This window comes from Malus sylvestris, chromosome 13 (assembly GCF_916048215.2).
Source record: "Malus sylvestris chromosome 13, drMalSylv7.2, whole genome shotgun sequence".
Classification (NCBI taxonomy): Eukaryota; Viridiplantae; Streptophyta; class Magnoliopsida; order Rosales; family Rosaceae; genus Malus; species Malus sylvestris.
Window position 1 is genome coordinate 31,757,815 of NC_062272.1, and position 27,548 is coordinate 31,785,362.

General features: G+C 39.5%; 1 protein-coding gene across 1 annotated transcript; it reads right to left on the minus strand.

Annotated features, from left to right (window-relative positions):
- Nucleotides 1-11,499: 11,499 nt before the first annotated feature.
- Nucleotides 11,500-11,906, minus strand: LOC126595425 (uncharacterized). Its single transcript, XM_050261728.1, has 2 exons — nucleotides 11,838-11,906; nucleotides 11,500-11,745 (listed from the first exon to the last, which is right to left on the minus strand). The coding sequence occupies exons 1-2, from the start codon at nucleotides 11,904-11,906 to the stop codon at nucleotides 11,500-11,502; spliced, it is 315 nt and encodes a 104-aa protein (XP_050117685.1).
- Between the last annotated feature and the right edge of the window lie 15,642 nt (nucleotides 11,907-27,548).

Consider the following 27,548-nt stretch of genomic DNA (forward strand, 5'->3'; position numbering starts at 1 on the left):
TTTCTAGAGACTTTATAAGCTTTGGCCAATATTTTCACTAATGGGAAAACTATGAACGTAATATCAACGATCTGAACCATTCATCTTCCTGCATCCTCTAAGAAGTTTGGTTTCCAAAAAAAAGAAAATCTGATGAAAAAAAAACCAAAAACAAAATTCGGTGAGAAGAATGGAGCATAAATGTAAACGACAATCAATGGTTAAATTTAGATCTATAGTTTTTGTGATTATAGTGGTAGGAGTTGAGCCCTTCATGAAAGTTGTAAAGCTTGTCATTACGAGCGTTTATATATATATATATATATATATATATATATATATATATATTTTTTTTTTTTTTAATAATAAAAAAATTATAAATTAAAAACTAAAAAAATTAAAAGTTAAAAAAAATTAAAAAAAAAAAAACCTTACTTAAACAATAGCCAGAGAATTTAACCTTATTGATGTGAGATTAAATCTATATCGTTGGATATCCTTGAACATTTGTCATTTTGTAGTAACGTACTATAATGTTTTTTCATTAAGCTCTTATTTTGGGGTACGTAATACTTGAAAGGCAAGTGTTTGTTTTTTTTTAATGTTTTGAAGTAATATTTATGTGACAATGTGGATACTAATTTAGTATTTTGTTTTACATTTTTTCGGGTAATTATGTTTTTCATTTTCATTATTTATTGATTTAAATATATTTTCTTTAATGTGTAACGGGTTGGGTCACATTTGACACACTCGACCCAGAATGTCCACTAGGACTCCGAATCGAGTTGTGCTGGTCGACGACACCTAGAAGGTGACAAAGCCATAAAGTGTAGTGATGTGAAAAATGTGTATAAATTTAAACCTAAAAGTGCCTAAGTTCAAGAGTGCGCTATGAGAGAGAATGAACCCATTTCACACATGATGTCAGAGCATAAGTATAGTACAGTAAGATAGGGTGAGAAATAATACCATTAAAGGTAATCTCCAATACCAATATTTACCAAGAATCCTCGTCGATACGAAAGCTCAGCTACTAAAACCTGGAGGGGCAAAAAAAAAGGGTGAGTAGGCCTGAAAATAAAGTTTTAATAAAAACCTTTTGAAAAGTTATAACCCCTCGCCGTAAAACAAGTATAGTTTCCAAAATATTACGTATAATATGAAAATACCTACCGTAGCCTGCAAAATCATAAGATTTCCATACATCGCAATATTGCATAAATGAACATATAACAACCAATAACACATAATCTTGCCTGAACAAACATATCATATCGGGTGCTCATCGACACATACTGACACACGAGTTCATGCATAGGTATTCTGACATGAACAAGACTGGGTGTAACAATAATATAAGCTCTGGTACTACAATCATGTGAAGACTGGTGCTATGTGCAGCACATACGAGTCGGAGTTGCGTATTGCAACCTGTATGACAGGACTGGCACCTACAATAGATCCAAAGTGAGCATACGGTGAAATGTGCACATACATGTGAAAGATTGACCTTGGCCCAGGCGAGTACCAACACCAGTGTAACAAACGATGAGCAAATAACATAATTATAATCATGCCACAACCATTCAACAATTCTAGTCACTATCATACTATTCATGACCATAAATATAATTAAGGCATCCCCTTATAGTAAGCTTACCTGTGCATCGCATAGGATTATTTCATCATTTCCCAACAATAAGGCATTTCTTATAAACATAAGTTTAATCATGGGTGTGTGTGTGTGTGTGTGTGTGTGTGTGTCAAAGAAAAGACCCAATATGTGTGTATGTGTGTGTGTGTCAAAGAAAAGGCCCACTCACAGTTACTTGCGATGTCACATCCCTTTGAGCTAAGAAAGCTTGAGTCACCGATAATAATCGCACCTAAGCATAATATTAGGACCCATTAGTAAAACTCCACTAAAACAATTAAATTTGGGAAAACTTAGTGCGAATTTGGAATTAGAGCATCAGAATATGCAAAGGAGGGTCCCCTACATGTTTTACAAAAAGCCAATGGTTAACCTTAAAAGTCAACCGAGACGCCCAGGTGGTTAACTATGTTAAAACTTCAAAATTTTACTAAATGGATGACAAAAACAGACTTGGGGCATCGAAATTAGCCTAAGAGGGTTTTCGAAACATTTTCGAAAAGTCAACGTAACCAATATTCTGAGAATATTCCAAGAATATTCCTAGCTCAATTAGAAATGGGCCAGGTTGGCTGGTTATAATGGCCCAATGAATAGGGCCGCTTGGGTTGGACTGGGTTTTAGGTCTAAGGCCCCTCTTTTTTTTCTTTTTTTTTTCTTCTCTGGCCGGTTGCCACTACAACAGCGAATTTCTCGACAACAAGAACTCGAGCTCCAAATGAGCTCATAACTCAGCCATTAGCCATAATCTGCCTACCAAAATAAAGATAAATGAGTGTAGGTTAAGATTATACCTTTCCCCGAGTCAGCCGTGGCCAGAGTTGGGTGTTAAAGGCCCTACAACTCATAGTATACATCACCGGAAAACTAGGGAAGACTCCCCTAGGTATCTTTGCGTCCAAACATCACTAAAATCCTTAAGGAACACTATAAACATAGGGTAAACACGATCCATTGAAGATTTGGGTGGATTTTTAAACTTACCTTCGTCGGAAAATATAAAATCGCGTCAAGAAAAATGGAGGTCGAGGCTCGTATGAGGTTTCACGGCCACATGATAAAATGGCTTCGGGTTCGAGACGACGGTATCGTCTCATCGAAATAGCCACAGTGTGGTGGCGGTGGCGGCTTGCAACTCCCAGAGAATGAGGGTGAGTGAGATGAGAGTGCGCGAGAGATGAGAGAGAACTGAGGGATGAATGAAGAAAAAGAGAGAGAGAGTTGAGGGATGAAGGAGAGAGTGAGGTATTAATCATCTAGTGAATGATGGGTTGAAGGGATTTGAAAAATGGGAAAAATGGTGTCCCGAGAGATAGGGAGGCACGGGAGTGGTGAAGAAATGGGCGTGGGCCCCACATGTCTCACAAAACAATACAAAATATCTTTCAAAATGGAATTACTCATATGCCCTTTACGATCGTAGTTTCGTAAAATCTTCATTGTAGTTCCAATTTTGATTCTGCTTGCTCATACATGTTTGTATCGTCGAGTACTTCGAGAATACGACAAAATAGTAACTCGTCCGCATCACGAAAATATGGTCAACGAAAGTCAAAATCCTTGCCTCTTGGGATATTTCCGTCAATTCACACTTTTAAAATTTATAATATCGTAAAATTAGGGACTGGTTGTCACAATATTATAATATTAACGAGTGGATTTTGGGTCAGGTCCTATTACCCATTTACTTTAACTGGTGTTACACCACACAACCCATTAAGATATTGGGTATGTCACGAAAACGACACAAACACGAAAAACATGACACAAATGCAAGGTCTAACCACATGGCCCTCATTAGAGCTTTTCTCTTCAATTTATTGTGCTCCGATTTAAACCTCAAACTCCTTCTTACATAATTTAGTATAGTAATATGGCTTATAATTAAATAAATAAATAAAGGCCCAAAGAAACCCAAACCTCTTCCAACATGGAAATCGGCATTTGAAAAATAAATGTTATGAAAGGGTATTGAATATCCACAATTTTTTCTACACATCCATCCTACTTAAGATGACTATTTAATTAGGTTCTAAAAAAAATTTAATTTTTTTTTTATTTTGTACATGTTAATGCATAAACTCGGGTAGATCTTGAGTTAACTTAAAGAGTGATGTAAGGACTTTTGCGAGAGCGGTCTGGTCAAAGGTAGAAAGACGAAGCAACCTACAAGGAAAGTAAAGTAAGTGTTGAAGGACACTGTGTGGTCCCGTCTAAGAGCCTCCAAATGCTTAAGTTAACACAGTATATTTAGGGTGTCACGTGGGCGAGTTTAGTGATAATATAGAGTTGAATAATAAATGTTATTAACCTTTAGGAGGGAGAAGAAGTTAGCCTTTTATAGAGGCAAAGATGGAGTAGAATTTTTGACTTGGCCAATGTGGGATTGAATGCATTTAATATGATGTTGCCACTTGTCACATTGTGATTGGCCTCCCAGTTAAAGGGAAGTTCTTATTAGTCATGGGAATAGTCACATGTTGTGGCCTTCAGTTGTTATTTCATGTGCTTCAGCAAGGGTGCCGAAGGAGGGGTCCTTTGGAAGGTTACCAAGGCTTCCTAGTTAACCGATACTTGATGATTGAACGGTCGATAAAATATGGTACAAACAATACATAAACTGTAATTCAACGTGATAATCAACATCCTAAGAAACTTTCCTTTCAAGCTATCAAATTTGATCTCACAAGCCTTGTAGAACAACATATGACACGCCCAACCCCGATATCCTCCAAACACCAAGGTAGGCACATGTTGACCAACACCCAAAGGTGACGAAGCCATACTAACATGCATGAGAACTATGAAGAAAGAGTGAAGATAAATAAAACTCGTAAAATTAACTATAATGAATATGCAATTGTGGAACGTGTTCAGAACATACAACTAATCTAGAACATTTAAGAAGGAATATTATACAAATGTACGAACAAAGGAAAAGGGTCCTACACCGAGAGGACTCGAAGATACTGATGCGAAAGTGCCTTGACACGGGGATTGTACACCTCAATTCTAAGTCCTAAGGGGGTGCAAAACAAAACATGAGCGGACCAAGTTGATATATAAGTAGTACTAAAACAGCTATTCATTAACATATTAACCCCCAAAGTTTATGAAAACTCATCTAGCATAATATGTAATAGGTTTTCCAAAAACCCTAACATGCCATAAAACTTCATAAAACATATATTATATATAGTGTGATTAGTAGTGGTATCAAAATCGCCTAAAGGTAGTATCATTCACCCATAGGCCCTACATCACCCAACCAAAGCCATATAATGATATCATTCGCCTGTAGGCAGGACTAAATCTTCATTTGCCTGAAAACAGTATCATTTGCCTGTAGGCATTATCATTCGCCCGTAGGTAGATCGTATGAGTAACCACTAAATAAGCACATAAAAACATGAACATAATACTTCCAAAATATATGTGTGTGTGTGTGTGTGTGTGTGTCAACGAAGCTTAAATCATTTTCATGAATATCTCAATAAGCATAAATCTAGTGAAGCATGATATTTCATAAAGCATGAATCAAATTTTCTAATAAACTTTTCATAAAACGTATCCATAAAATCATGCTTTTCATGTATGCATTTCTAATAGTAAAATCATGCATTTTAGAAGGGTTCCACTCATAGATACTCCGTCGTCGAAGAGCCGTGCAAACTAGAGAAGATGGAAATGCCACTGACTCACCTAAGCACATAAAGGGACCAATTAATAAAACTATACTAAAACAATTGAATTTGGGAAAACGGACTTCGATAATGGATTCAGGACGTCAAAAAACCTACAAGGGTCCTGGGAAAATTTCGTGAAAGTCAACAAAAAGTCAACACAGAATATTCTCTAACAGAATATTCCATCTGGGTCGGGTCGTATCCGATTTGGATCAGGGTCAGGTCGAAATTGGGTTTGGGCCGGGTAGCTAGGTTGGCCCAAGTAAAGGGTTAGGCCTAGTTTTTGGGTTTGGGCCCAGAGTTAGGTTTTGGGTTGGGTTCGAATCCGGTTTTGGATATGGTTACTCATTTAGGTTTGGGCCGATTACTTAATTGGTTTTGGGCTGGGGTTTGGGTTTGGGTTTCAAATCCGGTTTTTGGGTACCGAGTTACTTGAAAGTCACTGCATTCCTCGTTGAAATCTGGGGAAGTCTCCTAAAGGTGTTTCCATGTTGTCTCGACGTCAAGAATACACAAATATGATCAGAAACGAATTATGAGGACAAAAGGGGAAGGTTTAGAGTGTTTTCGGAGCTCACCCACATCGGAGGTGATGGAAACTCATCGGAGTTCATGGAGGGAGGGAAAGAACAGTAATTTATGGCATTATAGAGTACTACTGACCTGTCCTGGGATGGTCATAGGGTGGCAGTGGTTTGTGGTATCATCATCGTTGTTATATGTGAGCTCGGAGAGAGAAAGAGAGAGAAAGAGCACCGGTGATAGAGAGAGAAAATAAGAGAGAGAGAGAGAGAGAGAGAGAGAGAGAGAGAGAGAGAGAGAGAGAGAAAGAGAGAGAGAACTGTGAGGTTTTCCCAAGAAAGACACGGGGAGAAGGAGAGGAGAAGAGAGATTGGGCCTGGGGGACAAACCAAAAGGAGTGGGCCCCACAAGGCACACTAATTAAGACCCAAAAGCAAACATTTCAAAATATCTCCCAACCAAAATGAAATTACAAAATTGCCCTTCCAATTCGTAAAATCTTGGACGGGTCGTTACAACATTAACAGTTCACTGGTGCTATGTATTTCATACATCGTACTGAATAAGTATCATATTAATACAATTCACATTCAAGAAGAGAAAAAAGTTTATTTTTGATGAATCGAACGTGAAATTGACATGTAACAACCCCCATAATTAAACAACAATAGTTTCTAAAACTCTATATTTGTGTCAATCACTAGTAAAATTTTCTTTTAAATTGGTATTTGCTTCATTTATAATTTTATACAATATGTAAAGTTCTCACAATTTACTTCTGCATAAGCAGTTTGATGAAATAGTGGTTTTAATAAAAAATAGTAGTTGAGGGTGTTAATGCAAGGTCCTTTTCGACATCTAAAATAGTATAGGCCTAAGAAAGGCCAATAAAGGCTCAAAGACAATCCAAAGGAATAAAGGAAGACATAGGCTTAATGAAGGAAAGGAAAAACAAAACCTAATCGAACTAGAAAGGGCAACTCCAAGTGCTACAAACAACAGCTCACGGTCCGGTTTGCCTGCCAACAAAGAAGCTAAACACCTCATCATAAAGTACTTTCCAACCGTTGGTGAAAGTTGGCATACCGACAACTTTATTACACAAAGCCCTAGGGGCAGGCCTACTTGGAGACCAACACTAAACTACATCTTGGTCATCAACATGAGTAGAAGCCTATGAAGGGATACAAAGGCTCTAAAATTAAGCACTCACGCATGGGTTTCCTCACACCCCAAGTCACACAAGGCGCTCAGTACGCGTTGGCTGATGAAAACATGCATTCAAACCTGAACAAACAACACTCCATTAACATGAGTCAACTAAATGATATAGGATTAGCTAACAAGTCATGTTTATGCGCTTTGTGCATTAAATGCGAGAGAGGTACAGTACTCGTGCCCATAGACTTTTGGAGCTCCCTGAGGGCTTATATAAGACGGATGAGTAACTCTTATAACATGTCAGACACAAGAGAGAAAAGGGAGAGTATACTATATTGAGCACTTCTTGTAACCTTTATTCAATGTATACAAGCACCTTAGTGGATGTAGCCTAATTTTTAGGGGTGAAACACAATCCTTGTTGTCAAGTTCTTGTTATTTTTACCCCGAGCCCACCAAAGGCCGACCGTACATGTCTTTGTTAAGCTCCCAAAATTTGAGAGTTAACAGTTGCCGCCGTCTAGCAGAATCGCACACAATTTGGTTGTGTTTTCTAACAAGCAATCCTAAGTACGCCCAGTGACAAGCAGTCATACACACTCCCTCAAGTATCATGATGAGTAAGAGAATGAGAGTGAGGGCTCTGTCCAGTGGCCCCTAGAGGGTAGCAAACGGAGAAAATGAGAAGAGAAGGCCATACTTGTCAGCATGGAGGAAAAAATGGGTGCCATTCTGGTCAATATTGGAGAAAGAAACGAGGTGGAGAAACCTCCTCCGTTCCCATAATAACACTTGACTCCAGAGAAACACATTGACCTCTTAGAGCAAATCATCTAGACCAAAGAAATGATAAAGAGCACCTTCCAAAGAGTAGACCACCCAATGGTCCGACATATGCGAACCTAGTTTTGAGGGTTGAACCAGTTAATCCTTGTTGTCAAGCTCTTCCTATTTTTAACCCGAGTCCACTAGAGCTGATCGTATTGGTTTTTAACAACTACATGGCGCTGATATGCTGTATTATTTTTAAGAACATGTAACATAATAAACTACCTATTAACAAAATTTATGTCAATAAAAAAAAAGTGAAAAGGCCAAATTAACCTTGTGAACAAATCTTAAGAAAAATAACCAAAATAAAAGTTATAGGCAATTTAGTAATTAAACACAAAATAATTTTACTATTTTTTTAAATCCTCACATCCAACTTAATTGCCTCCATTTTCATTTCAACATTTTTCTCCCAAATAAATAAACTTTTAATAGCACAATAATTATATAGAAACAATCATTAAAGATAGGAACAACTTCTTCAGTGACGAAAAATTATTTGAAAGTTGTCATCAAAAAGTTTTAGCGACCATTTTATATTGGGAACATTCATGAAAAGGGTTTGCGCTAAGTTTATTTTAATAAAAAAAACTATGCTATTACTTTATTTAATGAAAAAGAGTAAAATTTTAATGAAAAACTCTTAAATTTTAATAAAAATGACAAAAGACCTTAAATTTTAATGAAAAAGACATAATTTTAATATTAACAAAATAAAAAAAAAAAAAAAAAAACTGACCCACAGACAAGCACGTCCTCACACAAACTGTTATGAAACTTTCTACACTGTTTATCAAACTTAGCGGTACTACACTGTTTATCAAACTTAATATACTATTTATGAAACTTACAACTCTGTTTATGAAACTTACTACACTATTTATGAAACTTAACGGTACTACATTGTTTATGAAACTTGATGGTACTACATTATTTATGAAACTTGATACACTGGTTATGAAACTTAACGGTACTACACTGTTTATAAAACTTAACGGTGTTACACTGTTTATGAAACTTAACGGTACTACACTATTTATGAAACTTAACGATACTACATTCTTCTCTCTCCTCTTCTTGAATTTTCTTGGCAAATTCTCACCTTCCAAACACATTTTCTTCTTCTAATTTTCTTCGATACTCTTCAAATTTTCTTTGTATCTCTTCAATATCTTAACTTTCTACACCAATTACTTAATTTTCTTCTATTGTCTGCCCATCTACGGCTTCCTCTTCTCCTCCACCTACAATCTCACCTTCTCCCTTTGTAAAATAAAAAAAATAATGCAAATGAAATCAATAAATTCGAATACACCCATTGATATGAGCCCAGATCATACCCCCACTTCATGTCCTTCAATTTAGAAGCATCTCAAGTCTTCAATCATTTCAATATCTATGTGGACTTAAAAACCCTCAATTTTGATTACCATACAATTTCCGAAGCATCTCACGCTCCAACGGTTTTGTGGATGGAAATTGTTGGGAACATCACATTTGTCTCAAGGGTGCATCATATAAATCAAAATTGTAGGTAGTGGCTTGGTAAATAAAGTTGTACAAGGTACTCTTCAGTGCTTCATATGTCTATAATATATAATATGTAGTAGGGTGTGTATGTATATATATAGTACAAATATATAGAGGTTGTAAAATAGATATTGGAGTAGCCATGATTAGAGTTGCTTCTGGCAATTGATGAGTATTGGAAAAAGAAGCAGCCGAAAGATGCAGTGGCAAAGGAGACTGCACGCGCGTTTAATAAGTGTTTTTTTTTTTCCCTCTTGTCCTTATCATTAAATAAAATTATTAGACGACTTTTAGTTAAAATTCAAAGTTTTGAAGCCATTTTCATTAGTTTTCCTTTATGTTTTCTCTTTTTGTAAATTTTATTTTTTAAATTTAATAAGCACATGTATTGCATGTGTACAATTGCTAGTATAATGAAAATTATACAATACATTGTACAGTACCTATTTTATCTTGATATTTAGCTCTAGTGTAGCCTATAAAGACAAGCATAAACACTTAAATAAGCTCATTCCTTCATATTTTAATTTGTTTACCGAAACTTCATCCCAACCGCTTCATGGGTTTCATTTTTTTTCCTTTCCAGTTACTGTAAAGGTAAAGAATCAGCATAAACCTTTAGACCATATCACATGTAAATGTCCTGAGAATCCTTGACCAAAGAAAACAAAAGGTCTTGTATATTGTTTACTAAATTAACCGTCGAAGAGACTTTTACCAAGTCTTTTGATTAGCATTTCGGAGTTTGGAATTTGGGAACGCATTAATACATGTCATTCTCTAGGTAGGCTACTTGATTGTGCACAACGCGTTTTCTCGTTGGACCTTCGGCTGAGAGCGATTGTGTATGCATTTGAGATTTTTTTTTTTTCGCTGACCCTACACTTTGTCAAATATTGCAACTTGTCCAAATACTCCATCTCAAATGCATGCATGCATGCACGCATGCACGCATGTTAGAAATTGTTAGCTATTAAGTAAAGTAGGTCAAAAATTAATGAATCAGAAGCGGTCAGCAATGACTCAGCAGATACTTTTCTAGGGAAAAGAGACCCTCCCCGAATCTTTCTCTCCAAAGCTCAGGAAGCAAGTAATTCGGATCTCTAAAATTTAATCCAACGATTAAAAAGAGACGTTAGTAAAAACTTTTAAAAACTAGAATAATTTTTTATCGTTGGATCAAATTTTAGACGTCTGGATTACTTGATTCATGGATTTTGGAGAGAAAGATCAGAAGAGGATCTCTTTCCCTTTCTAGAACGGGCGAGGCCAATACCCTGTCGGCGGGTCATTGCCAGACTGTAGAGGCATCCAAGAATGGATATGGAACTTGTCCACATCTTTCCGACTCTTTGAGATTAGTTTTGAATCTTTTGATTAGTGATTCGACTAGTATCCTTTTTTCTTGGTCAAGATACATAACGATTTTAAGATCTAAATTCTCTTTGTAAATTATACAGGATAAAAGTTTCTTTCTAATTTTTGTTGTTTTTGTGTTGAAGATAAAAGAAAGGCCGAGGAATTAAGAGAAATAGAGACAAACTGATCATTATTATGATTCATTTTGATAATATTTTTAAGCTCAAAAATTAAAAGTCTTATACTGAAATGAACTGATGATTATCACGTGAGTCCGCAATTTTTCTCTTGTTTTTCATTTTCTTAAAAGATCAAACGAATCGATTGGACCCTCAACAACCCAAATTTCCATAACACCCAACCTTTCAATAGGCCGGTGCTTAACTTTATTCTTTCCCACGAAATTCCCATGCTTTTGCTTTACACCTTAAAAGTCCTTTTTTTAAAAGCCAAACAAAGAGGTATCATTAAAGTCTTGTTTGGCTTTTTATTTTTTTTTATTTTTTTATTACAAAAGATTGCTTAACTTTAAATTTAAGTAATATAAAATATTTAATAAAAGTAAAATATCCTGCATATTTTAAAAGCAATAGTCATTATACAATAATTTTTAAAAGCAACATGTAGGTTGCTTTTAAAAGCTGCTTAAAAAAAATAGAGTTAAACTTTTAGTGAATATTTTCAATTGTTATAATACCTTCATTAATTTTGTTTTTGAATGACATTATTTATCTTTCCACACACATTATCTCATAGAGATTAAAGTGACTGCTATCACCTATCACCATCATTGTTGCCACCACCACCACCACCACCATAACCACAACTTTCACCACTGTCACCACAATCACAACCACAACTGCCATTACCACTATTGTCACCACCATCACCGTCATCACCACCACCATAACTGCAATCGCCACCACTACCACCACAACCATAATCGCCACTACCACCATTGTTGCCACCATCATTGCCGCCACCGTCACCACCACCACCACCAAACTGCAATTGCCACCACTGCAACCACATCCATCACCACCACCAATGCAACCATCGCCCTACCACCATTGTTACCTCTACACCCAACCACCACATCCCTCTATTAGCACCACCACTATAACTCCACCATTGCTGCCACCATCACCACCACCGCAACCACCACCATCACCATTCACCATTGTCCTTGCCACTGCTCTCCTCACCACCACTCCTATTACTATGTGCATTATTACATTGTATATAATTATATCTGTTTACATTAAAATTTACCAAATGCTTTTACACTGCCTTTCATACTCACAACAGTTTTAAAATACAGTTAACTAAGTACTCCTCTACTTTACTTTATAACTGATTATTCTTAAAGTACATCATAATTAATTTTTTCTTTTTTCAAAAACATAGCAATTCCAGTGGCCCAAAGTTCCTTTTTTCTTAAGCCACGGTTCATGGTAAGCATGTAAACACGCATGCTATTTGGTAATTTAATCAAGGAAAAGTACTACAAAGAGCGTGGCCTAGTCTTCTATATAGGGATGGAGCGTACTTTAAATGGGGTTAGTTAAGCTTTGCTTTTAACCTATTTTGGTTATCCTTTTGCTTTTGTCATCTACGAGAAAGTAGGAGATAAAAAACTACAACAAAAGCTCTACCCATGAATTTTGTATCTGGGTAAGATACAGAAGCTAAACTTGTAGATTAAATTTGTTAAATATTTATTAGCGTGTTTATTTTTTATTGTTGACACATCATATAACGTACAAATATAACCTCATATTCTGTTCTACTTATCATTATATGTGTCGCCCTCTCCAAAACTTAATGAAAAACAAATGTGTAATATATATATATATAGTGCATATAGGTCCAACTTGTATTGGTTTACCTAAACCCCTAAAAAGAAAAAGATTGTCTTGGAAGAAATATTGAATGAATCAACTTTCTGATCGCACACATACCTTTACAAAGAAGATGCTGACATCTCGTGTTTTCTTTTGTCCTCCTAATTATTCTACAAAAGAGAATTAAAAAGATAAGGAGCTCTGTAAAGGACAAGCATGTGAATATATTTAATTATTCTTAGATCCTTTAAAATATTAATTATCTTAGTATAAACTAGTACAACATATGTGAATATATTAATTAAATTTGGTTAGTTTATAATATAGATGGAATGTTACTATTGTAGTCTTAGGTAAAGGACAAGCATATGATAAAGTGGAACACGCCCTTTTTCCCTGCTCGTCTTTTTGTAGATATATGCAGGCTTTTTGAGCAACCATGCATATGCTTACTTGTTGCGTCTCAACAAATTTTATGGCACTTTTACTTCACGATTGTTTGACGGGACAAAGTAATATGCCCCACCTTTTTACTAATTAAATGTCTACAATGCCAAAAATTGCATCGTACATATATTCTTTTTTATTTAAAAAAAAATTATAACAATAATCTTGTAACTTTAATTCAATTAGAGTAATGTTTCCTCAACTAAAAATTTATGATCATTGACCACTTAACTTATGAAAATGTATAGTTATGGTCATTTTCATCAACTCTTTTAAAACTTCTGTTAAAATAAGTCACGTGGTTAGAATCAAGGGGAAAATATTGGAAACTAAATGAAAAAATTGTAGAACTGGTCCCTTAACTTTAACTTAATTGGAGTAATGGTCTCTTAACTTTAAACCAATTGGAGTAATGATTCTTCCAACACGATTTGTTTTGACGGAAGTTCTGAAGGAGTTGACGAAAATGATCATAGTTGCACCTTTTGAGGAGTTAAAGGATCATTAGTCATGAATTTTTAGTTGAGAGACCATTGCTCCAATTGGGTTCAAGTTGAGGGATCAATGCTACAATTTTCTTTTATTTTTTTTGCTAAAGGAATATAAATGCAATAAAAGGTTTGATCTTTCACAAAAGGATTTTATTTTTTTTTGTCAAACTAAATTACTTTCATTAAACAAAAAAAGTAGTACAATGAAAAGATAGCCTAAAAGGTAACCCATAACCAAAATACAGCCCAACAACAAACAAGAAAATACAATAGAAAGCCCCAAAAGTGTTTAGTTGAACAACAACAACAAAAAATCTCTAAGATTGGAATGGAAACCAGCAGCCACCAAATGCACCTCCATCGCAAGGCCACCATCACCACCAAGAGAACAAACCAATGAAACACTTGGATCAATAGAAAAAGGGGGTGAGCAAGCCACCCTCATAATGAGCGCTCTTATCATCCTACCAAACAATGCTAAAAGCACTTTAATGGCTACCAACACCTGAGGAGAAGCACACGAGCAGAGTAGCAAAGACCGATGCATTAAGAATAAGTGTGCTCAAGTTTAGCAAGTCAGGTCTTCATTTGAAGGTTCCTTGTACGAGTTGCGACTCCAGAGGAAGGAGGTTGAGGCGGCCACGAGCAAAGTGCAGGCAAACTTGGATTCAGCTAAAGCAGCTTTGGCAAGCCAAAATGAGACTTATGGTGGCCCGAATTGCGCAGTTAGAGGAGGAACTCATGGTTAAGACTACCAAATTTAGCTGAGTGTAAAAGTTTCTGAGACAACTGGTGGTGGAGACCAGAAGAGTCTGCGAGGAGGAGGAGGAGGTTCACGATGTCATTCATGACTTGAAGGAAAGACTAAGCCAATAAAGGAAGTTTCTGGTTTCTCTTCCGCGAGTCCCCAGGGATCTCCTTCTCATGATTCTATAGTGTCTGCTCGCTCTGCTGCTCCTCCGTCGTGAATGTTGAAGTATCATGTTGTGAATCTATGCTGCTTTATTATTTCTGTCTTTTTGTTCGCTTTTCTGTTTTCAGTAACTACAAACATCCTTTTTTTTTTGTAAGTCAGGGCTCGGCTTTTGCATGCGGTTTCCTCGTGATTCTTAGTAATATTTTGATTTTTTGTTGAAGTAATATAGCTTTGCTTTACTTTGTGTTGTCCATTTTGGGTTTTTCTTCTTGTAGAATTTCGATTATATCTCTTTGCCCCCATATATTTGGAGTGAATAATTTTAGTTGACTCCGGATAGAGAGGTCGGATTGCCATAATTCGAACTCGTGTTTCATGCGGAATGCATTGACTTTAAGTAGATAGGTTGGATCGCTATAATTTGGAATTGTGTTTTCGCTCACTAAGGGGAGTGGTTTTAATTACACCCGATATGTGGCACAATGATTCTCAATCTTAAGTGGTTCGACTTGCAACTTTTTGCCCTCTTTTGTAATATTCGTTTTGTTTGCACAATGGCTGGGAGTAGATATTTTGTTTTTGAGGTGGATTTCGAATTTGAGAGGCCCCGTCACTAGTCGAACTCCGAGCGATATCGTAATGGACCTAAACTTCCGTGAGGTCGTTAGGTATGTCCACCCTAAAGTTTTCTAACTTTTAGGGTTATGGGGATTCATCATTGCCTGCGCCCCCTTCGAACCTTGCCACTCAAGAAGGAAATCGCCATTGAGAGTTTCACATGGTGGTTTGGGATAGAATTCTACATGTGTTGATGCACAAAATTAGTGAGAACTTTGGTACAACAGAAAGTGTTAAGTTTGTGACCTTCGTTAGATTGCTCCGGTCACTAGTGTTGATAAGTATGCAAATGGGTAGTGACAGGGAAGCAAACACAAGATGTACGTGGTTCACCCAGATTGGCTATGTCCACGAAGTAGAGGAGTTCTCATTAATTGTGAAGGGTTTACACAAGTACATAGGTTCAAGCTCTCCTTTAGTGAGTACTAGGGTATGATTTAGTACAAATGACATTAGGAAATATTGTGAGAGAATGATCTCTATTTATAGAAGAGAGTTTCTAGTTTCATTCTGACATTGACACGTGTCGTGCTGTGATTGGCCTCTGATGTCGACACGTATCGTGTTATGATTGGCCTCTGATGTTGACATGTGCTGCGTTGTGATTGGCCTCCTGGTTGGAGGGAGACTCTTGTGGGTCCTTGGCGGTATAATGTTGACTGGTGCTTAGTAGTTTCGGGGTTGGTCAAGTATGGTACAAATAGTGCTCCCCTAAGTTCCCGAGTGAGGGAAGCTTCTCGGTTGGGGACTTGCAAGATCCAAGCCATTGAGTAATCACGAAACTTTTAAGTACTGAAGTGTGGTATCATTTTCACTTGCCTTATCTGTCTCATATGTGGATGTGGCATCTTCTCTGGAAGTACTTTTTCTCCATCTAGAGGTGGTATCTTTAACCGATGAAGATGCACAAGGTAATGTATCAATTTCACTTCAAGCTTACTTATAGTTTCGGGCTTGGTCAAGTACAATACAAACCCTATAGTAGGAGTCCCCTAAGTCGCCAAGCTAGGAGATTTGCCGAAGGAGGTAACAGACAAGGTAAGCAATCAGACTTCCAAGCGAGCAACCTGGATCGGAGGTTCGACTTCGGCTTCTGGTTGATTGTTCTCCCTCTCTTTGTGTCGTAAACAGCAACAAGGATAAGGAGAAACAAATGGATTTTGCTTTTGAAAAAGTAACTTTCCACAAGCTTATTCTTGAACTGGGCTGGAGGGTTTTCTGGTTTCCTCTAAAGTATAAGGCCGACTCAAGAATTTGAGGGTCAAAGCAAGTCCATCAAATCAAGAGTGCGTTCAACCTTGATGATATGGGATACTTTTGCTGTTGACAAAGTAATAGATGAATCGGCACGTGTTCAGTTGCGCTTGTCTCCACATGCTTCCTTGTATCCTTCTCACTTGCCCTATTTGTTCCTCAGGCAGATGTGGTATCTTTTCTGGAAGCATAAGATGTTGAAGATGAGTACTCGAGAGCAATGCCAGGTAAGTAATCAGGCAAGGGGTTCCAGGCAGTCAGTTCCTAACTGAAAGCTTGATTCCAAGTGCTGACTGATTGCTCTCTTTCTCCTTGTCTTGTAGGTAAGAACAAGGGCAAAGGAAAAGACAGGGAAAAAGCATGATATGGGATACTCTTGCTCTGGTGTGGTTGGTTTGCATAAGTATTATTGGGGGGGAAGAAAGCTGAGTATTTCGAGAGGCTTCATTGGGAGTGCCTTCTCAGATATGAGGAATGGTTGAGCATTTTTGCAGGTCTGCCTGTCTGTGGAGGATAGAGGTCGACATATATAGTAGTAATGCTATTCCTTTACCCTTCTTGGTCGTAGCAATGTAGTGGGAGCTGCAAGTTTCACGTGTTTTAACTTTGTTAGGGCACTTTGAAAAAGTGGTCTGTGGTATTTGGAAAGCTGATGTTGCGTGTGAAGATTGCAGATAAGCTTTATCCAAGGAAATCTGGCTCTTGAAGTTCGAAGAGCGGTACCTCTTCGGTTTTCGAACAAGCAATCCTGTCGGGGATCTGGCTCTCGAGATTCGAAGAACGGTGCCTCTTTGATTTTTGAGAAAGCTATCATGTTGGGAGTTTGGCTCTTGAGATTCGAAGAGCGATGCCTCTTCGATTTTTAAGAAAGTAATCCTGTTGGGAGTCTGGCTCTCGAGATTCGGAGGACGGTGCCTCTTCGATTTTTGAGCAAGTAATTCTGTTGGGAGTCTGGCTCTCGAGATTCGGAGAGCGGTGCCTCTTCGATTTTTGAGCAAGCAATCTTGTTAGGAGTGTTTTCTCAAATGTGAGTAAAGGTTGGACATTTTTTCCAATCTGCCTTGCCACGGAGCACGAAGGTTAACACACATAGAGACTTTCCAGTTATCAAGCAGTGGTGCTGTTCCTTTACCCTTGTGTGTAATAGTCGGGTAGCTGGACCTTCAAAATTTATGTGTCTAAACTTTGTCAAGGATCTTTGGCAAAGTTATATGTGGTACCCGAGGAGCTGATGTTGCGTGTGGAGAGTGGTGCCTCTTCGAAATCCGAAGAGTGGTGCCTCTTCGATTTTTGAACTAACGGTCCTGTTGCCTTTTCTTTTATAAGGGCACCAATTGTGTGCAAGAAGTACATTCAAAGATTTATTGGACCTCATTTCTCCTTCATCATTTCTGAAAATGTCTGGCCCATCCGACCGTCGTTTTGACTTGAACTTTGGTGAAGAGGCAGTTATGTCTCCTCAAGACAACATATGGCGCCCATCCTTCTTATCATCTACTAGTCCTCTTACCGTTGGGGACTCTATGATGAAGAATGATATGACCGCTGCGGTGGTGGCCAGGAACCTTGTCACTCCCAAGGATAACATACTACTTTCCAAATGGTCTGATGAGTTTTCTATTAAGGATTCTCTGGCTCTCAGTGTTCAGTGTGCAGGTTCTGTGTCTAATATGGCCCAACGCCTATTTGCTCGAACCCGCCAAGTTGAATCATTGGCGGCTGAAGTGATAAGTCTCAAACAAGAGATTAGAGGGCTCAAACATGAGAATAAACAGTTGCATAGGCTCACACATGACTATGCTACAAACATGAAGAGGAAGGTTGACCAGCCGCAGGAATCTGATGGTCAGATTTTACTTGATCATCAGAGGTTTGTGGGTTTGTTCCACAGGCATTTATTGCCTTCGTCTTCTAGGGCTGTACCGCGTAATGAAGCTCCAAGTGATCAACCTTCGGTGCCTCCTCCTTCTGGGGTTCTGCCCAATACTGAGGCTCCGAATGATCACCCTCTGGTGCCTACTCTTTCTGGGGCTCTGCCGACTGCTGAGACTTCTCCTGAGCAACCTTTGTGAAGGCTCTCTCTTGTTTGTTTGTTTTGATTCATGTATATGTACATATTTGTAACTTATTGGAGATATCAATAAATAAGCTTTGCTTCATTTCAACGTATTGTGTTAAAATGCACCAAAGCTTTCTTCACTAAGTTCTTTGAATTTTTCTTTTGTTGAAGCTTTGTGAGTGAAGCATGTATGTTGAGGTAGTGCTCCCTTAATTTCCCGAGTGAGGAAAACTTCTCGGTTGGAGACTTGGAAAATTCAAGTCACTGAGTGGTCGTGAGACTTCTGAGTATGAAGGTGCAGTAGCATATGGTAGGAGTCCCCCAAGTCTTTGGTCGAGGGAGTTGACAAATGAGGCATTTCCTTTCTAAGTGGTAGCCCAAAACTCCTCCTTCATATATATTTGTTATGAAAGTTGTTGAGCCCAAAGAAGAGGAGGCCTAGGCAAATTTTTTTTTTCAAATTTTCAAATTTTCGAATATATATATATATATATATTTTAAGCTTTGTAAGTGAAGCTTTGGTGTTGAAGCTTTGTGGGTGAAGCTCTGAGGTTGAAGCTTTGTTGGGTAACATGAATTGATTTTGCTTCACACTATCTTGATCAAGAGTGTGTGAAACTTTTGTAGGTGAAGCTCTTGTGTTGAAGCCTTGTAGGTGAAGCTTTTGTGGGTGAAGCTTTTGTGGTGGGTGAAGCTTTTGTGGGTGAAGCTTTTATAGTTGAAGCTTTTGTGGGTGAGCTTTTGTGGGTGAAGCTTTTGTGGTTGAAGCTTTTGTGGTGGGTGAAGCTTTTGTGGTGGGTGAAGCTTTTGTAGGTGAAGCTTTTGTGGGTGAAGCTTTTGTGGTGGGTGAAGCTTTTGTGGGTGAAGCTTTTGTGAGTGAAGCTTTTGTGGTGAGTGAAGCTTTTGTAGGTGAAGCTCTTTTGTAGGTGAAGCTCTTTTGTAGGTGAAGCTTTTATGGGTGAAGCTTTTGTGGTGGGTGAAGCTTTTGTGGGTGAAGCTTTTATAGGTGAAGCTTTTGTGGTGGGTGAAGCTTTTGTGGGTGAAGCTTTTATGTTGAAGCTTTTGTAGGTGAAGCTTTGGAGTTGAAGCTTTGTAGGTGAAGCTTTGGAGTTGAAGACAAGATAGTGTGAAGCTTTTGAGAATTTGTAGTTGTCCTTCATTGATGAAGCTTTTGTTGGTGAAGCTTTGTTGGGTACCATGAATTGATTTTGCTTCACACTATCTTGATCAAGATAGTGTTTTTGAGAATTTGTAGTTGTCCTCCATTGATGAAGCTTTGTTGAATTTCCCAATTTCCTTTCCTTTTTTTTTCTGTTGGGAAAATTTGAAATTTGAAAATGTGGGAGAGATTGTGATGCAAGCCACATCTTGTAGTAGTCGAAGGTTTGGATGAACCATATAAATTGAATTTGCTTCGAACAGTCTTGATTAAGAGTGTGTGAAGCTTTCTACGAGTTGTAGTTACCCTTCATTGATGAAGCTTTTGTTGGCACCATAAATTGGTTTTGTTTCACACTGTCTTGATCAAGAGTGTGTGAAGCTTTTGAGAATTGTGGTTGCCCTCCATTGATGAAGCTCTTGTTGGCACCATAAATTGGTTTTGCTTCACACTACCTTGATCAAGAGTGTATGAAACTTTTGAGAATTGTGGTTGCCCTCCATTGATGAAGCTCTTGTTGGCACCATAAATTGGTTTTGCTTCACACTGTCTTGATCAAGAGTGTGTGAAGCTTTTGAGAATTGTAGTGTTTGCATTGTTATAGAAGAGAAATGTCTGAAGCAGATGCAAGAGGGTTGAATAGCTTGATCTGCGTATGCCATGCACTGAAGTTGTTGTTGGCTTGCAATAAGACTTTGTTGGTGACTATAACTCTTGTTGGGCATAAGTGCTCCCCTAGTTGAGTTGTCAAGCTTAAGGGTTTTTTATTATTTATGAATGCTAAGAGTTCACATGTACAAGTTGTACCACTTGTCTTCTGGTAGGTGGAATGCATGGTGAGTTGCTTTCATCACCTGGTTGGTGGTACGAAGGTGAGTTCCTTCATCACCTTGCATCACATTTCATCACCTGGTTGAGGGCACGAGGATAAGTTCCTTCTTCACCTGGTTGGTGGCATGAATGGCAAGTTGCCAAATGATATTAGAGTATAGGTTGTACATTTCATCACCTGGTTGGTGGTATGAGTGGCAAGTTGCCAAATGATATTAGAGTACGGGTTGTACATTTCATCACCTGGTTGGTGGCATGAATGGCAAATTGCTAAATGATATTAGAGTATAGGTTGTACATTTCATCACTTGGTTGGTGGCATAAATGAGAGTACAGGCTGTACATTTCATCACCTGGTTGGTGGCATAAATGAGAGTACGAGCTGTACATTTCATCACCTGGTTGGTGGCATGAAGATGAGTTCCTTCTTTACCTGGTTGGTAGCATGAGTGGCAAGTTGCCAAATGATATTAGAATGCAGGTTGTACATTTCATCACCTGGTTGGTCGCATGAAGAAGAGTACGGGTTGTACATTTCATCACCTGGTTGGTGGCATAAAGATGAGTTCCTTCTTCACATTCATCACCTAGTTGGTGAGAATAAGGGCAAGGTGTTGAGGCATATTACAGCAAGTGTCGAATGACACAAAGTATGTTGAACCCTTTCGAAGCACAGTTAGCTTATGTATGAATGTGTTGGAATGTATGATTGAACGAATATACTATGAAGCTGTTCGTTTATTTGTATAGTCTTGTTGACATATACTTAGACTTTGTTTCATGTTGGAAGCATTCATGTTGAAGCTTTGAACCCGAGTGTTTCATAGCTAGGAATGTAAGAGGATTAAGACCGAGTTGTCTAAATCACCTCTTTATTGAATTCATGCCAAATAGTCTTCGTTATATAGGATGCCGAACGACTGAAGCGTAACACTTGTACAATGTCAGTTTACTTGTAATAGTACTTCAAGTGATCAGCGTTCCATAGATGGGCAAGGGTCTTACCATCGGAGCTTCTAAGCTTGCAAGAGCCAGGGCGACTGATGCCAACAACTTCAAACGGTCCATCCCAGTTTGGACTAAGTGTTCCTTCACTCGAGACTCTGTCGCAGAGTAATCTTTTCTTCAATACCCAGTCCCCCACTTTGAAAGAACGAAGTTTGACCCTTGAATTATAGTAGTTGGAGATGCGCTGCTTGTAGGCGACATTCCTCAAGTGAGCCTAGTTTCTGTGTTCCTCGATTAGATCTAAGTTGAGAGTAAGTTGTTTGTCATTTTCGCTTTGCACGTAGTTCTGGACTCGGAACGTTGCTTGCTCAAGCTCAACTAGGACAACTGCCTCTGTACCAAAGGCAAGTGAGAATGAGGTTTTTCCTGTTGATGTCCGATACGAAGTGCGGTATGACCAAAGAACTTGGGGTACAAATTCTGGCCAACAACCTTTAGCCTTGTCCAAGCTGGTTTTCATAGTTCGCTTGATTATTTTGTTGATGGATTCAACTTGTCCATTAGATTTGGGATAAGCTGGGGACGAGCTTGGGAGGCAAAACATAAGTTGAAGTTGAACTTAGAGCAAAACATCCTGAACTTATTGTTGTCGAACTGTAGCCCATTATGAGTGACTATCGCATTGGGAATGCCGAATCTGCAAAGGATGTTCTTCCATACGAAGTCTTTTATTTTTGCCTCAGTAATGGTTGCCAAGGGTTCTACTTCGGTCCACTTTGTGAAGTAGTCAGCTGCAATGATTGCATAGTGAACCTTGCCCTTCCCTGTGGGTATTGGGCCGATCAAATCAAGTCCTCATTGGGTGAAGGGCCAAGGGCTGATCATAAGAGTGAGCGGCTCGGGAGAGGAGTGAGGAATAGTTGCTTAGCGTTAACACTTATCACATGAGCATGATATTCTAATGGCATCTTGGTAGAGTGTTGGCCAGTAATATCCTTGGCGAAAAGCTTTGTGTGCTAGGGATCGAGATCCAGCATGATCTCTACAGACTCCTTCATGTATTTCCTGAAGGACAGTTTTCGCCTCTGCGGGCGTAAGGAATCTTAGGTATGGTAGGTTAAAACCTCGCTTGTAGAGTTGGTCATTAATGATCAAGTAATGGGTAGCCTTGTATCGAATCTGCTTAGCTTGGACTTTGTCATTTGGAAAGGTGCCATGAGCAAGGAATCTATAAATCGGGGTAATCCAACTATCCCCTTGTTGTAAGTTGCACACTTCCGTAGCCATGGTGCTTGGTGCTGCCAACAATTCGACCTGAATTTTTCTCCCAATCTTGTCTTCCACCACTAAGGCGAGGTGAGCCAAAGCATCTGCATGACTGTTTGCAGCTCGAGGAATTTGGGTGATCTGGTAGTGGAAATGCTTGAGCTATAATTGTGTTTGTGCCAGATATGCTGCCATGGAGCTATCCTTAACGTCAAACTTGTTGGTGACCTGGTTAACCACCAATTGGGAGTCACTGAAAATATCAATTCGTTTAACCCCAAGGTGTTTGGCCAAACGTAAGCCTGCTAGGAGGGCTTCATATTCGGCCTCATTGTTCGACGCCTTGAATTTGAAACGAAGAGCATACTTCATTGCCACTTTGTCAGGGGTCGTAAGGACCAGTCCTGTTCCACAACCCTGTTGGTTGGACGAGCCATCAACATATAGACTCCATGCTGGGGCTATTGGTTCTATTTTCTGAGCTTCTGAGGGTAATGAAACCACTTCTTTAGGTGTAGAAACAATGTCAACAGAATATGTGAAGTCGGCGATGAAGTCTACCACTGCTTGGCCCTTCTCAGCTGGCTTTGGTTGGTAGAAGATGTCAAACTCACCCAATGCTATCACCTATTTGATCATTCACCGGGAAGTGTCAGGACTTTGGAGTATCTGTCGAAGATTATGATTGGTAAGCACGATGATGGAGTGTGCTTGGAAGTAAGGGCGAAATTTTCGAACAGACATGACCAATGCTAGAGCCAATTTATTAATGTTGGAGTATCGTGTCTCCGCATCTTGTAAGGCCTTGCTAGCGTAGTAGATAGGCCGTTCGACATTACCATCATTTTGAATGAGAACGGAACTTACTGTTGAAGCTGATACTGACATATAGATAATGAGAGTGTCACTAACCTCAGGTTTGGAGAGCAGAGTGGCTGTACTCATGTAGTCTTTGAGGTTCTTGAATGCCTCAACACATTCATCAGTCCATGTAATGTACTTCTTACTTCCCTTAAGTGCTTTGAAGAAAGGATCACATCTGTCTGTGGCTTTAAAGATGAACCTAGTTAAGGCTGCCAACTTGCCAGTAAGGCTCTAGATGTCTTTTGAAGTTACCGGGATTAGCCTCAATGCCTCGTTGGCTTATCATGAAGCCTAAGAATTTGCCAGAGCCTACACTAAAGGCACATTTGTTGGGGTTCAACCTCATTCGATACCTCTTCAGAATGGTGAAAGTTTCAGATAGGTTAGTGATGTGTTGGTCAGCTTGTTTGCTCTTGACTAGCATATCATCAGCATAAACTTCCATGCTCTTCCTAATCTGTTTGGCGAACATTGAATTGACCAATCTCTGATAAGTTGCTCCTACATTCTTTAGGCCGAAGGGCATGACTTTATAACAATATAGTCCCTTGTTAGTAGTGAAGGCAAGTGTGTTCTTGGTCTGAAGGGTTCATGAAGATTTGGTTGTATCCTGAGTAAGCATCTATGAAGCTGAGGAGTTCACACCCTGCCGTAGAGTCTATAAGTCTATCTATGAGAGGAAGAGGAAAGCTATCATTCGGGCATCCTTTGTTTAAGTCGGTGTAATCGACATACATTCTCCACAAGACCTTTTGGAGCAGGAGACTTTCCTTGGTCAGATTCTTCTTAACAAGGACAATATTTGCTACCCACATTGGATAATTGACTTCGCGGACGAAGCCTATGCCTTTGAGTTTTTCAACTTCTGCCTTCATTGCCTCGTACCGTTCAGCGTCATAAGATCTTCGCTTGTGTCTCACTGCTTAGTCTTGGGGTCAATACTTAAGTGATGACAGATGATATCGGAAGAGATGCCTGATATGTCCTCGTATGACTAGGCGAAGACCTCAGTGTTTTCTTGCAAAAAAGAGATCAATGCCAACCGAATAGGTGGTGACAAGGTGGTGTCAATCTTCACCATGCGATCTGGATAATCTTTTGAGATAGAGACCTTCTCCAACTCTTCAGCGGGTTGTGCTTGCTGGGTGAAAGAGTCATCTCGAGGATCGTCGGGTTGATTGTTGCCACTGTGAAGATCCAAGTTGGCTTCGTCTGGGCTGGTCTTTATGACTTGGTCATGTATAGAAAGGGTTTCTTTGGGTGATCGAAGTATTGTAACATGATCGTGCACTAAGTTAATCTCCTCTGATGTAACCATTGCCATAGGGGGTTGGAAATTTCATCAACAACATATGTGTGGATACCATGGCCTTGAGATCATTGATGCCTGTGCATCCCAAGATGACATTGTATGCCGTTGGGCAATCAACCACCAGGAAGTTAGTGGTAATGGTAGCTGTGTAAGGGCCTGTACCAATGATGTAAGGTAAGTGTATGCTTCCCAAATGTTGCACAATATCACCAGAGAAGCTTATCAGAGGAGAAATCAAGCGATCGAGCAAGTGTTCAGCTACATTAAATGCCTTGAAAGCTTCAGCAAACATGATATTGATCGAAGCCCCTGTGTCTACCAGGATTCGTCGTACTTCAAAGTTGGCTATGTGAGCTTCCACGATCAGTGGGTCGTTGTGAGGGTAGATGATGCCTCTTTCTTCCTCAGGGTATAAACATATTGGATCCCAGTTAGGTTTTTGATACTTGCCTTCCCTGATGTTTTCCACGTGAAACATTTGGTGGCTAGACCTTAAAGCTCGTTCACTATTTTTCATGGCCCTGTTGGAAGATTTAGATATAGGTGTTCCACCACTTATGGAATATATCACATTCACCTGGCGTTTGTTACGGTTACCCCTTGGAGGGTGAAGGAGGAATTGATCAATTTTTCCTTCACGTGCCAAAGCTTCAATATGATCACGAAGGGTGATACACTTCTCGTTGTCATGGCCGTTATGCTCGTGGTAGCAACAAAAAGTGCCCGTGTTCTTCGTGGGCTTGTAACCCAACTGCCTAGGCATTGGCTTTGGTATCAGGTGTGCTATGCTGGGGTAAATGGCCACACATGTAGTGTTCAAAGGTGTGTATGTCTCATACCTCGGGGTAGGGCTTGTCCTGGCACGTACTTGGCCTAAAATGAGACTGGTGAGGATGGAACTCTTTCCTTTTGCCCTGAGATTGATATGTCCGTTGACTTGGCGAAGTATTAAGTAAGGCAGGGGGAGGCACCGCTGCCGTTTGGAAGGTCGAGGTTTTCTCATTTAGTTGGATCTGGCTTCCACTCCCTTCTTGCTGATAAGGGGTGGCTGTTGGGGGTTTCCCTTGGTATGTCCTTGCCTCGACGGAGGCATGGTTATAAGCATGGGCCATCACCTCAGAGTAAGTTTTCCAAGTGTTGGCATTGATCATGTACTTAAAGAAACAGTCACGTAGGCCTGCCGTGAAAGCTTTGAGGGCAGTCTTATCATCGGCCTCAGGGCAATGGGAATACTTATGGCTGAAGTGGCCAACATACATATGTAATGACTCGTCTGGCTTCTGGCGAATAGTGTACAAGTCATCCGCAGAGTGCAAACGATCGGTCTGGAAAATGTGTTGAGAAACAAACAGTTTCCTCAATTCCTCAAATGAGTCTACCGTTTCAAATGGAAGACGGCAATACCAGTTTAGAGCTCCACCAAAGAGGGTAGAGGGAAAGAGAAGACATTGCTTTTCGTCGGTGTGCATCTGGTATGCCATGGTGGACTCAAAAAGGTTAAGGTGTTCAATCAGGTCCTTTTTTCCAGTATAGAGTTGCAAGCCAAGCTTTTGCTTTGTCTTTGCTTGGAAGAAGGTGTCGAGGATCTTCCTTATAAAAGCGCCAGGCCTAGGTTGGTTCCAATCAGGTATTTCAGCCTGTCTTTTGGCCTTCAACTTGTTTACTTCATTAAGAAGCTATAGGACAAGAGGGTCTTGAGTGGAGTCATGTACCACTGGAGCTTTCTTTCATAAATCTCCATCTCCTCTTGGAAGTATGAAGCTTTGATCAAGAGCATTTGATTTTTCCTTGGACTCGTTGTACTGACTTCCAAGGTATGTCTGTCGGAACATCTCTGAGTCCCCTATACCTTCGTGTTTCTCTAGGAATTATTGCCCCTTCCCCAAATTGGTAGCTGGCCGGGGACATGGAAGGGGACTGAGTCTTTCAGAGACCCTTGGGTCATTGATCTTCGAGCTTACATGGATGGGATTGTCACAACGTTGCTTTAGGAAATCTCGACAGTTGTGAAAGACGACTTTCGATCCTTCCACTCCTTCTGTAATGAGGTGTCTTCCTCCACTTCTTTTACTTCGGGTCGAAGCAGCTGGGTTGAGAGAAGTCTCATGTTGATCAATGTTTTGATGATTAGCTCGCTCCTCATCAGGGATACCCATGTTGAAGGAAGGTGACCCTCTGTGTTGGGGGCACCCAGATGATGGTTGATGTTCACAGGGGTAATGAGCTCGAGTGTTTGAGTACGCCTAGTTTCGTGGAACGTCTCAAAGAGCTTCTCGTACTGCTCCTGAAGGACCTCATTCTTCATTGCTATCTTGTTGTTCTAAGCTTCTAGCTTATCGACTTTAGCTTGAAGAGCAACCCTTTTTCCTTCCTTCTTTCGTTGCCTCGCACCAAATGCAAGAGGGGTGTCATTTTGCGTGATGTGGCTTCCTTCGCTCCCCATGTTAGAGAGGGTTGCCTGGTCAAAAGAGAGTGCACGAATGGTGGAAACTAGCTTAACAAAGCTGAAGAGAGTGGGAATAAGTGTCGTTCCCACAAACGGCGCCAAATGTTGATGCACAAAATCAATAAGGACTTTGGTACAACAGAAAGTGTTAAGTTTGTGACCTTCACTGGATTGCTCTGGTTACTAGTGTGGATAAGTATGCAAATGGGTAGAGACATGGAAGCAAACACAAGATGTATGTGGTTCACCCAGATTGGCTACGTCCACGAAGTAGAGGAGTTCTCATTAATTATGAAGGGTTTACACAAGTACATAGGTTCAAGCTCTCCTTTAGTGAGTACTAGTGTATGATTTAGTACAAATGACAT

Bases quoted from the DNA above. Each gene is read 5' to 3' on its own strand.
- LOC126595425 (XM_050261728.1), bottom strand. From the start codon at position 11,906: ATGGTGAATGGTGATGGTGGTGGTTGCGGTGGTGGTGATGGTGGCAGC. The intron at 11,746-11,837 runs GTGCTAATAGAG...ATGTGGTTGCAG, and splicing joins ATGGTGGAGTTATAGTGGTG to TGGTGGCAATTGCAGTTTGG.